Raw genomic sequence first — 12,730 nt, forward strand, 5'->3', positions numbered from 1 at the left:
TTCTGCAAGGAATTTGTCATTTTAAGTGTCACATTTTTTTTTTTGAATAATGGCCTTTTTCTGCCCACTCATGAATAAATGGCTTATGTATTCATCACATATGTGTAAATTCATCACAGGCATAACTTACGAAAAGACAGAATGCCCATTATAGCGCTTGAGTGCATCAAGTGTTTTCTTTTGCCTTTGGTCTGGCCAGTTTTTTGTGTTTCATCTCAGTGTATCTGAGGGATCAATCTTTCTATTTTAGTCTTTGAACAGAGAGGAAGAATCCAAGTATAGTTAGGAGACCTGATCCAGGGACAATCAATATTTAACCATGGACTAAATAATGTACCATAAAATCTGTTTGCAGGTACAGGGAAAGTAGAGAAATGGTTATAGTAGGAAATCTTAATACAAAAACTTTGACAGTTCAAACAAATCGTGGCCAGAGCTATATACTGATAAAACATAAATAACCTTAAAATGTTTTTACATAGTTTAAAAAATGTTTAAATGAAGAAGAACAATTAAATTTCAACCAAAGAATTATAAACTTGAGCAAAAAAAAAATTATGATAAAAAATTAAAAAATAAAAAATAAAATTTTTTATTTATAAAAATTAAAAAAAATAAAAATAAACAGAAATCCAACATCTGATTACCTGAGTGTGTGGTGAGCCATAGATAAGTCTGCAGCAGGGATGTCTAAGAGTTTGTAATCAGGAACCTGGTTTGTGTTGTTACATTTCTTCAAGGTGTCTTTTATTTCTCTTGATGTTCATTTTGGTTTGGTTTTTGTTGTTGTTGTTTTAATCCTGTTTAAGAGGGCGATTGCTTGTTTTTTTTTTTTCCCTTAAGTTTGTATATGTTTCACATTTTATATATTTCTTCCCTGTTTCACCTTTCATCCCTCCATTCTTCTACCCTGACTATAGTATAAATGGCTTTTGTGAGTGTGTGTTCTACCCTTACAGAAATTTTTATTGAGTATGAGGTGCATGGCTCACTTTCTGGGATTGCTTCATCAGTGGACTTTTTTATTTCTGTGTTATAGTACAATTTACGTACATCAGAGCAATCTGTTACTTTATAATTTGATGAAATCCAGAATGAATTTAAGATTTCAGAATTGGTAAACATATGGGTAAATTCAAAGACATTTTTTCTTATTTTTTTTCCTTTTAATACATGTTTTATAACATATGCAGGTTTAATACATGTAACTATAGTACAAAAGCCTGGAAGGGAATGGACCTAGAAGCAGCAAAATTTTCTGTTCTATACAAAGTGGTAAAAGATTAACTGTGAGTGAGTGCAGTGGCACAATCTTGGCTTACTGCAACCTCTGCCTCCCTGGTTCAAGCGATTCTCCTGCCTCAGCCTACCGAATAACTGGGATTAAAGGTGCCCACCACCACACCCAGCTAATTTTTGTATTTTTATTAGAGACAGAGTTTCACCGTGTTGGTCAGGCTGGTCTTGAATTCTTGACTCCAAGTGATCCACCTGCCTTAGCCTCCCAAAGTGCTGGGATTACATGCTGAGCCACTGTGCCCGGCTGTGACATTTTAAAGATAAATATTATAATCCCTAAAGCAGTGGTCCTCAATTTGGAACAGCTTTTCTCCCCAGGAGACATTTGGCAATGTCTGAAGACATTTTTGGTTGTCACAGTTGTGAGATCCAGTAGATAGATGCCAGGAATGCTGCTAAACATTATTTAAATAATTTATAAAAGAAACAGGAAAGCCTAGTCAAGGAACAAAAATCAGAGGGGACAGATAGAAAACGCATAGCAATATGATAGACCAAAGCCCAACAATATTATATCAGTCTTAATGGCCCAAATAATCTCATTTAAAGGCAGTGATTATCATATTGAATACACCAGCAAGGACCAACATACCTTAAATGTACACACACAAATAGGCTGAAAGTAAATAGAAAGTAGGCCAGGCATGGTGGCTCAGGCCTGTAATCCCAGCACTTTGGGAGACCAAGGTAGGTGGATCACCTGAGGTCAGGATTTGGATACCAGCCTGGTCAAAATGGAAAAACCCTGTCTCTAGTAAAAATACAAAAATTAGCTGGGCATGGTGGCATACACCTGTAATCCCAGGTACTCAGGAGGCTGAGGCAGGAGAATCGCTGTTGCAGTGAGCTGAGGTCAGGCCACTGCACTCCAGCGTGGACAAGAAGAGCGATACTCTGTCTCAAAAAAAGAAAAAATAAACAAGAAAGTAAATGGAAAGTAAAAGTTAAAAGCTAAACTGTGCAAGTATTAAGTACAAGTATGGTTGAGTGACTATATTAATAAAATAGATTTCAAGACAAAAACTGTTAGTGGAGATAAAGAACATTTCATAATGAAATAAAGAGGTTAAGTACATCAGGGTAACATAATAATCATAAATGCCTATGTACCTAATCACAGAACTTCAAAATTTACGAAGCAAAAATAGACATAATTAAGAGACAGCAATTTGAAATGGGCAAATTTCTTAAGAGACACAAATTACCACAACTGACCCAAGAATAGGTGTAAAATTGTAAAATAGCCTTACAGCAAATTTAATTGATTTGGTAATTTAAAATCTTTCTTTGATGATATACCCCAGGCCCAGATGTCTTGAGTTCTTCTAAAGATTTAAGGAAGAAATACCAGTTCTACATAATTTTTGGCAGAAAATAGAAGAGGAAAAAACACTTACCAGATCATTTTATGAGGCCAGGATTATCCTGATCCTCAAACCAGAGATTACAAGAAAATAAACCACAGATCAGTATCCTTTATGAATATACATGCAAAAATTCTTAACTAGTAACAAATCAACATAGGAAGGCTATTATACGGACATATACATATAAATAAAAGTGTCATGATCAGTATATTAGAAGAATAATATATCATGATGAAATGGAGTTTATCTGAGGAAAGCAAGGTTGGTTTATCATCTGATGAACAATGTAATTTACACTATTAATAGAATAACAGAAGGAAAGTATGATTTCAATACATATGGAGAAATGATTGACAGAATTCAATACGTATTTATTTCTTAGTCCTCAAGAAAGTAGGACTAGATTAAAGGCATCTATGAAAAATATATAGCCAACTTCATACTTTTAAAGTGAAAATTGAATAATTTCTACCTAAAATCAAGAACAAAGCAAGGATATTTACTCTCAATTACTTCTATACAAAATTGTATTAGGCAATGCAGTAGGCAAATTAAAGGGAAAATAGCATACAGATTGGAAAGGAAGAAGATAAGCTATTTATATACCAGATTACATAGAAAACCTTCAAGAATATACAAAAAAAGCTCATACAACCAATAAACGAATTTAGAAAGGTCTCAAGATGCATATAGAATTGCATTTCTATATACTAGAAATGAATACTTGCAGAGGAAATTTTCTTTCTTTTTGCGACAGTGTCTTACTGTCTTGCTGGATTCAAACTCCTGAGCTCAAGGGATCCTCTCACCTCAGCCTCTTAAGTAACAGATTACAGGCACACATCACCATGCCTGGTTAAGAATGAAATTTAGAAACAAGTCCAATTATAATAGTATCCAAATAACATATTTAAAAATAAATTTAATATACAATGTGTAAGTCCTGTATACTGAAAACTAAAACATTGCTGAGGAAAATTAAAGAAGACCCAAATAAATTGATAGATATACTGTGTTTATTTATTGAGATATTTAATATATAAATATGTCAGCACTCCCTTAATTGAGCCATAGACTCAGTGCTATCCTAATCATAATCTTAGCAGGCTCTTTTGAAGAGTTGGCTAAGTTGTTTCTAAAATTACGTTGAAAAGTCAAGGACCCAAAACAGCCAAACAATTTTGAAAAAGAACAAGATAGGCCTTTTACTGCCTGTTTTAGGATAAAGCTAAAGTAATGAATAAAGTGTGGAATTGAGATAATGATAGGTGTATAAATTAATGGGATGGAACAGAGTGCAGATGTAGACCTGTACACATGGTCAAATGTTTTTTGACATGGGAGAAATAATTGCCCAGAGTTAAACATATATTTATCATAAACTCAGAAATTCTGTTCCTAGGTATTTACCTATGAAAAATGAAAATAGATGTCTACATATAGACTTGTACATAAATGTTCTTAAGCATACACAGCATTATTCCTAACAATCCAGGACTGAACACAACTTAAAGACCATCAACTAGAATGGAAATATCACAATTACAGAATTCTCACTCGCAATAAAAAGGACTAGAATTCTGATATAACAGTGTGGATGAGCCTGAAAGACATTGTGCTAATTAAAGGAAGTAAAACACAGCAAATTACATATTCTGTAATGCCATCTGTTAAGAATTCTAGAATAGGTAAAACCAGTGATTGAAAATGCACCAGTAGTGTCCTGGGGCTGAGAGAAAGGATTGACTGCTCAGGAGCAAGGAGGGACTTTTTGGGGATAATGGGAAGTTCTATATCTTGATAGTGGTGGTGGTTATATGACTCTGCAATTTCAAAAACTCAAATTTCAAACTTAAAATGGGTCAGTTACTATATGTAAATTTATGCTTCAGTAAAGCTGAGAACATAAGGAGAGAAAATGCATACAGGAGAAAACTTAGAAGACATTACCATAATATTTTTGTCGTCAACTGCATTTTGGTGCTTTATAAATTTTTTTATTTTTCTAAATTGTCTATACGATTATTATATCAATTATAAGCATTTAAAGCTTGAGATTTATAAGTAATATAACTTACAGCTAAAAAATAATGGTTTTATTCAAAAAAGAAAATTAGGCTATACAGTGAAACAGTGTTTTATTAATATTAAGTATTCTACAGGTTTTCTTACTTTCTTATAACTTTCAAAAAATAGGCTGGGTGTGGTGGCTCATTCCTGTAATCCCAACACTTTGGGAGGCCAAGGTGGGCAGATCATCCAAGGTCAGGAGTTCAAAACCAGCCTTCCCAACTTGGAGAAACCCTGTCTATACTAAAAGTACAAAAATTAGCTGCACTTGGTGGTGCATGCCTTTAATCCCAGCTACTCGGGAGGCTAAGACAGAATTGCTTGAACCTAGGAGGTGAAAGAGCACTCCACTGCGCTCCAGCCTGGGCAACAGAGTGACAGAGACTCCATCTCAAAAATAAACAAACAAACAGAAAGAACATAAGTGTATCTTCTAAAAGTAATCATTTTGTAAAACCGAGAATGTGGATGAAATATATTTTGGATATAAGGTAACGAATACACGTTTGGCACACTGAGATTGAGACATTTCTAAGACTTTCCACTGTAGATGTTTGGTAGGTGTTCTAAATATATCTTGTTTGTTTTAAATTGGTTGAATACATTTTGTGAAATCTAATAAACAATATTTCATTTCAGGAAACTCATTATCTGCAATATTAGAGGGAGAAGCACGGTTAACTTTCCTGAATAGAGGTGAAGATTATGTAATGACAATGCCATATGCTCATTGTAAAGGTAAGTATTTTCTATCCTTGAGTTAGATATTAAGCTTTCCTTTTAAGTAAATGTATGTAGCTGTGATTTGTTATGCTTTGTGATTGATAGAGTCAGACTTACATTTTGTTTGAAAGCATCCTTGATTTACAGATATTTAAGATTATTGCTGTCATTTGCTGAATATTTCTGTGGTGAATTAATTCACCTGTAATGGACCTTTTTATGATATATACTTTTGTCAGCAGAGACTGATTTATCATAATGGAATTTCTTTACATTTGCCTGATGTGCAAATTTTCAAATTTAACCAAACTATTATTTCAGAGTCCTTAAAGATGATTTAAAAATTTTAATTTACTATTTTTTAGTGTACCAAGTTGTTTTAAAGATTTTTCCCACTTTAATTTGGCGATTTCTTAATGCATTATGCTTTTTACCCCATTATTTAAAATATAGATAAGAGTATTACATAATAATTTTCATTTACATTACAACACGCTAGGCACCCAACTATTTAATGCAGTTATTTAATCATTTCAGCAGCTCCTATAAAATAAAGTATTATGATTCCTTTTTTATGGAAGAGGAAAAATGAAGCACAAAGAGGTTAATATGCCTGAGATCACACAGCTAAGATGTGGCAAGTCAGGATCTGAACCCAGGCAGTTTACCTCTGCATTGAACTTTCAGCTATTTTGCATCAGTTTAGTGTGGTCATGATGTGTACCTTTCCTTCCAACCAGTTTCTTAAAATCTTTAAAACAACTTTTTTGGTAATTATCCTCTATTTTGGGAACTGATTTATGAACACATAGAAATTAGTTGATAGGAAAAATGGGCAAAGAATATGAACGGACACTTCTCCCAAGAAGACATTTATGTGGCCAACAAACATATGAAAAAGAGCTTATCATCACTGGTCATTAGATAAATGCAAATCAAAACCACAGTGAGATATCATCTCACTCCAGTTAGAATGGGGATCATTAAAAAAGTAAGGAAACAACAGATGCTGATGTAGAGAAATAGGAGCACTTTTACATTGTTGGTGGGAGGGTAAATTAGTTCAACCACTGTGGAAAACAGTGTGGCAATTCCTTAAGGATCTAGAACTAGAAATACTATTTGACTCAGCAATCCCATTACTAGGTGTATACTCAAAGGATTATAGATCATTCTATAAAGATACATGCACACGTATGTTTATTGCAGCACTATTCTCAATAGCAAAGACTTGGAACCAACCCGAATGCCCACCAGTGATAGACTGGATAAGGAAAATATGGTACATATACACCATGGAATACTATGCAGCCATAAAAAAGAATGAGTCCATGTCTTTGGCAGGTACATGGATCAAGCTGGAAACCATCATTCTCAACAAACTAACACAGCAACAGAAAACCAAATACCACATGTTCTCACTCATAAGTGGGAGTTGAACAGTGTAAACACATGGACACAGGGAGGGGAGCATCACACTCCAGGACCTGTTAGGGAGTGGGAGATAAGGGGAGAAATAGCATTAGGAGAAATACCTAATATGGATGATGGGTTGATGGGTGCAGCAAACCACCATGGCACATATATACCTATGTAACAAACCTGCATATTCTGTACATGTATCCCAGAACTTAAAGTATAATTTAAAAAAAGATTATTTTGATATGACCTTATTTCACAGATGAGAAACTTGGGAGGGTTGAGTCTTATACAAGGTCAACCCAGCATATACAAGAAGCTAATTTCTGGCTTCTGTCTAGATTATTCTTAGAGCTTCAAGTATACTTGAAGTAAGTAAGCATGAAGTGAAATATCTTTAATTATGAATTGATAAGAACAAAATTTTTTTTAAAGCATGCTAGTACAGAGAAGGAACACATATTTTTAAATTTTCTATCATTTAGAACAAATAGGCCAGGCACAGTGGTTCACGCCTGTAATCCCAGCACTTTAGGTGGCGAGATAAGTGGACCACCTGAGGTTGGGAGGTCGAGACTAGCCTGAGCAGCATGGAGAAACCCTGTCTCTACTAAAAATATAAAATTAGCCAGACAAGGTGGTGCATGCCTGCAGTCCCAGCTACTCAGGAGGCTGAGGCAGGAGAATCACTTGAACCCAAGAGGTAAAGGTTGCAGTGAGCTGAGATTCCACCATTGCGCTCCAGCCTGGCAACAAGAGTGAGACTTCGGCTCAAAAAAAAGAAAAAGAAAAAAGAAAATTATATTCCATGTAAATATCCATGATCTACTTAGCTCACAATAGGGAAAATTTTTTATGGCAATATTTTTATTACATGGAAAAAGAAAAGAAGTTATAACTGTTTGTGAATGAGCATATGAAATGATTGTTTTAATAAGATGTTTCACCATGTGTGTTTTCTAAGGTATGTTCCCACAAGTCACTAGTCTCACAAATTGTTTTATAAAATAAGAGTTCCATAGCCAGATAAGTATGAGAAACATTGTATAGTCTGTTCCCCTCTCAAAAGATAACATTGTACATTGCCTATTAAAGGCTGCCTTAGGCTAGGTGTGGTAATTCCAGCACTTTGGGAGGCCCAGTTGGTGGATCATGAGGTCAGGAGATGAAGACCATCCTGACCAACATGGTGAAGCCCCGTCTCTACTAAAGTTACAAAATTAGCCAGACATGGTGGTGTGTGCCTGTAGTCTCACCTACTCAGAAGGTTAAGGCAGGAGAATTGCTTGGACCCTTGAGGTGGAGGCTACAGTGAGCCAGGATCACGCCACTGCACTCCAGCCTGGGTGACAGAGTGAGACTCCATCTCAAAAAAAAAAAAAAAAAGTAAAAAAAGAATAAAAAGGCTGCCTTAACATTTTAGACCAACAGGAGATACATACACAACCTGTTTAGCTTTGTTAAACCCAGAGTTTCCCCAGCTTTTAACCATCAAACTTACTTTGTAGTTTTTTTTTTTTTTTTTTTTTGAGATGGAGTTTCGCTCTTGTTACCCAGGCTGGAGTGCAGTGGTGCGATCTCGGCTCACCGCAACCTCTGCCTCCTGGGTTCAGGCAATTCTCCTGCCTCAACCTCGTGAGTAGCTGGGATTACAGGCACGCGCCACCATGCCCAGATAATGTTTTGTATTTTTAGTAGAGACGGGGTTTCACCATGTTGACCAGGATGGTCTCGATCTCGACCTAGTGATCCACCCACCTCGGCCTCCCAAAGTGCTGGGATTACAGGCTTGAGCCACCGCGCCCGGCATTTTGTAGTTTTTTGTTTGCTTTGGTTATGCATTTGATTCTTCTTATTTGCAGTAGTTATGTTGTATAAAGTCACCACTGAGTTAGCAAATACTGAGCCATTGTTCCTAGGGGAGTATGAGATTAGGTTTCTATGAGCCTCTTGTCCTAGCATTTTCATCAACCAATCAATCAGGTACATAAGCTTGGTTTATATGTACTTCTATTTAAAAAAACCTGATTTAATTATAACATTAATTACATATTATTGATTCATTAACATTAAACTGTCAACCAACAGAACTAAAGCTCATGCCTAAACATAGCTTTTAAGATACATTTTCCCTGTAAGTTACATTACAGCCTTCTTACACTTAGGAACACTAGACAGCACTGCAACACTACATGTGGGTCCATTTTAAACAGCAAAACCACCAACGAAAAGTACAAAAATGTGAAAAATATGGTATTAAATACACTGCAAAAGGACACTTTTTTTTTTTAAAACAATGTGGGCACTGAAACAATAAAGAGTGTTGCCTTGCTCAGCCTCAGCTTGGAATGTGTGCATCGGGTGATTCAGATTTATCTCTACTCTGCACATGTCTCCAGATGACTACAGAAGTGCTGTGGATATTGATATTTTATTGATTAGGTGAGGTTACAAATATGGAATCTGCATATAATGTGAATTAGCTGTTATCTATTTATATCGTATGGAACCAACTTTATGTCTATATTACAGATTTTCATTTGATTGGAACAGAGTGACCTTGAACTATGTTTCTTTTAAAAGGAGATTAGATTACTAAACTGTTTATTATGAGCCATATACTAGACTGTCTTCAATTTTTTGTCAAATCTCTCTCCTTTAGGAATTCTTTATGGCACAATGACACTGGAGCTTGGTGGAACAGTCAATATTACATGTCAAAAAACTGGATATAGTGCAATACTTGAATTTAAACTAAAGGTTAGTAGAGAATATAATATGTATCACCCAATTAAAGGAGAGTTGTACAATAAATATTGAATAAAGGGCACCATGCATTTCCTAATTAGGAACTAAATGTTAAGAACACAATTATGTCAGGTCAAGGACAAGTGCATCTAAAGAATAAGGGCCAACCTGGCTGACTATCTTTGGATAGTCTAAGATAGCAGCCTTGGAAAATTCAAATTAACACAAAGACATCATTTTTTGTTTTTCATTTTTATTAATAAAACTGTGGGCATTATATAGAAAATGAGATTTAAGAAGTGATTGGATAGAAATTTCCTAGTAAATTAAAGTATTGTTTTACCAAATGCCAGAAGCTATGTATCATGTGGCAGTCTAGCTGTGTAAACTAAGGCACAGTTGTATTAGTCACTGTTTCTATGTAACAAATTACTCTAAAACTCACAGACTTAAAAATAGCTGTGTGCTGTTCCCCATGAGTTCTGTGGGTCAAAAATTTGGACAGGGCATATTGGGGATGGCTTGTCTCTACTTCCTGTTATTTGGGGTCTCAGAAAGACTTTGTAGGTGATAGGTGACTTGACAGTTCGGGACTGGAATCACCTGAAGGCTTATCATTTACATATCTGATACCTGGTCTAGGGTGACTGAAGGACTAGGACTGCTAATCTGAGCACCTGTATACATGGCCTTTCCATGTGACAGCCTCAAAGTAGACTTCTTACTTGGTAGTGTAGGGTTTCCAAGTGCAAGTGCCCTAGTGAGCCAGGCAGAAGCTGCATTTGCTTTCCATGACCTAGCCTGAGAAGCCAAATTATATCACTTCCACTGTCTTCTATTATTTGGAAAGTTGTAAGACCACCCAAATTCAAGGAGAAGAAATATAGACTCCACTTCTCATTGAGAAAGTGGCAAAATCGCCTTGAGGAAGAGCATGTGGGCTGGAGAAGAGAGGGTACATATTGTCAAGGCCATCTTTGGAACATTTTGTCTGCCTCAGAAAGAAAGGGAAATTTGAGATCCTAATGTGAATTAATTGTTCCTAAACAATAGTATATTATGTTCAGATAAAAATATTTCTGGACTGGGCATGATGCTTCACGCCTGTAATCCCAGCACTTTGGGAGGCCAAGGCGTTTGGATCATGAGGTCAAGAGATCGAGACCAGTCTGGCCAACATGGTGAAACTCCGTCTCTCCTAAAAATACAAAAATTAGCTAGACGTGGTGGCTCATGCCTGTAGTCCCAGCTACTCGGGAGGCTGAAGCAGGAGAATCACTTGAACCTGGGAGGCAGAGGTTGCAGTGAGCCAAGATTGCACCATTGCACTCTAACTTGGCAACAGAACGAGACTCCATCTCAAAAAAAAAAAAAAAAATTTCTGTGAAGTATGTGGTATTTACTACTAAATTGCTCCTATGGTGATAGCCAGCTGATAAGCAATTTTGCTCTAATAAAAAAGACTTCTTAAATATTATTTGATGCAATGCCTTTTATTTTATTTTTCTTTCCCCTTGGCAAATTTTTGCTTGTGTGGTGATGATAATGTTTGGAGATGATGTTGAATGAGTTCTTAAGTATAGATGATGCCTTTATTACATTGGAGCATCAAAATTTTGTCTCCAAAGACAGACATCAGTAAGGCATTATAGTAACTCAAAATATATTCCTTCCAGTTTTATTTTTTGGAAGCTTTTTTTAGCTATGTATTTTCCTTTTTTTTTTTTTTAAGGAAGGAGTGTCACATATTTCACTAGATCGTTAATTCCCTTAGGTTTACTGAGTTGGTATTGTTTAAGATAATGTCACATTGATAGGGCACTGCCTTGACAGATGAGGATGCAGGATTTGAGAGTACACGAGACATGAGTCAGTTGTATCAGTGTCATTTTTCTTAATATGTTTAGTTTGATTTAATATAGTCTGCTTGTTTTTAACCTATTCTTTTCCATAGCAGCAATTCAGATGTCTTATTAAACATTTCTAATTAAAATTTGAGTTAGTATTTTTTACTGCTTGTGCATTCAAGAGCACTATAACTATACAAGTGATTTTTGTTTTTTTGTTTGGTTTTACATTAGATGTAAATATAACTGAAAAGTTAAGTGTTTAACATTTTCTCCCTTAAAAGCCATTCCTAGGGAGTAGCGACTGTGTTAATCAAATATCAGGAAGACTTAAATTGGGAAAAGAAGTCCTAGCTACTTTGGAAGGACATTGGGTAAGTATTTTATATATGAGCTTTACAAAAAGAATTTTATTCTGTGGGAAAAAAATAACAATCACATTTAAAATTTAAAACTTACTTGATTGCTAAAAACATTACTATTTAACATAAGCTTCAGCTTATAATAGCGGGTTTTTGGTGTTGGTTTGTTATCAACAGTAATTAATTTTATGTAATATTTTCTCTTTCCAAAACTTTAAAATCAGTAGAAATAGCTAATACTTAAATATGACTTATTATGTAATGCCTTATTTAAGAATGTTACTCATTGTAACTCATTTAATATTTATAATATATAACCCTATGAGGTGAGTTTATAGGTGCCATGCCCATTTTATTATTGTTTATTGTTGTTTCCATTTTACAGAAGAGAACAGACACTGAGGCACAGAGAGTTCACATAATTTGCTCAAAGTAGGTGGTGGAACAGGAATTAAAGCCAGGGCTCCAGGGCTGTGCTTTTATGCATAGCACTCTACTGCCTCTCACATAGAAGAAAGAGGCATAGTTCCAATTAGAGTTATATTCCTTTCAGTGGAACATGGAAAGGATATAGTGGTGTATGAGAGCAATGGCTTTTATTTACTTCTTTGCTAACCTAGATTAAAATTTATGTAATTTTGTTAAGAGCAGCTTAAATGAATAAAAAGAATCGTGGCACTGCATGGATATGCCCTCACTGTGAGCACTGGGTATATGCTCCTTTCTGCTTACAATAAGCAGAAAATGTTGAGAAATATGAGAAAGTGAAACTATATTTAGGGACTCCACTAAGTGGCCACATACACTCTGAAAAAAAATTAATTGCCTTAAATCTGAACATCTTCTGGAAAAAACATGAAACAGCAGTCATTTTAAAAATCTAAAATTTTTGGCT

General features: G+C 35.3%; 1 protein-coding gene across 5 annotated transcripts in view; it reads left to right on the forward strand.

The window, feature by feature from the left end:
• The window catches only part of OSBPL8 (oxysterol binding protein like 8), a 175,187-nt gene that overhangs the window by 139,834 nt on the left and 22,623 nt on the right, over positions 1-12,730 (forward strand). For all 5 annotated transcript variants that reach the window (XM_003927818.3, XM_074402531.1, XM_074402533.1 and 2 more), the window contains 3 exons: positions 5,376-5,474; positions 9,541-9,638; positions 11,758-11,847. In XM_003927818.3, coding sequence (XP_003927867.1) covers positions 5,376-5,474; positions 9,541-9,638; positions 11,758-11,847 — 287 coding nt within the window. The remainder of the gene's footprint in view (positions 1-5,375; positions 5,475-9,540; positions 9,639-11,757; positions 11,848-12,730) is intronic.

The sequence above is a fragment of the Saimiri boliviensis genome, chromosome 7 (genome assembly GCF_048565385.1).
Source record: "Saimiri boliviensis isolate mSaiBol1 chromosome 7, mSaiBol1.pri, whole genome shotgun sequence".
Taxonomy (NCBI): Eukaryota; Metazoa; Chordata; class Mammalia; order Primates; family Cebidae; genus Saimiri; species Saimiri boliviensis.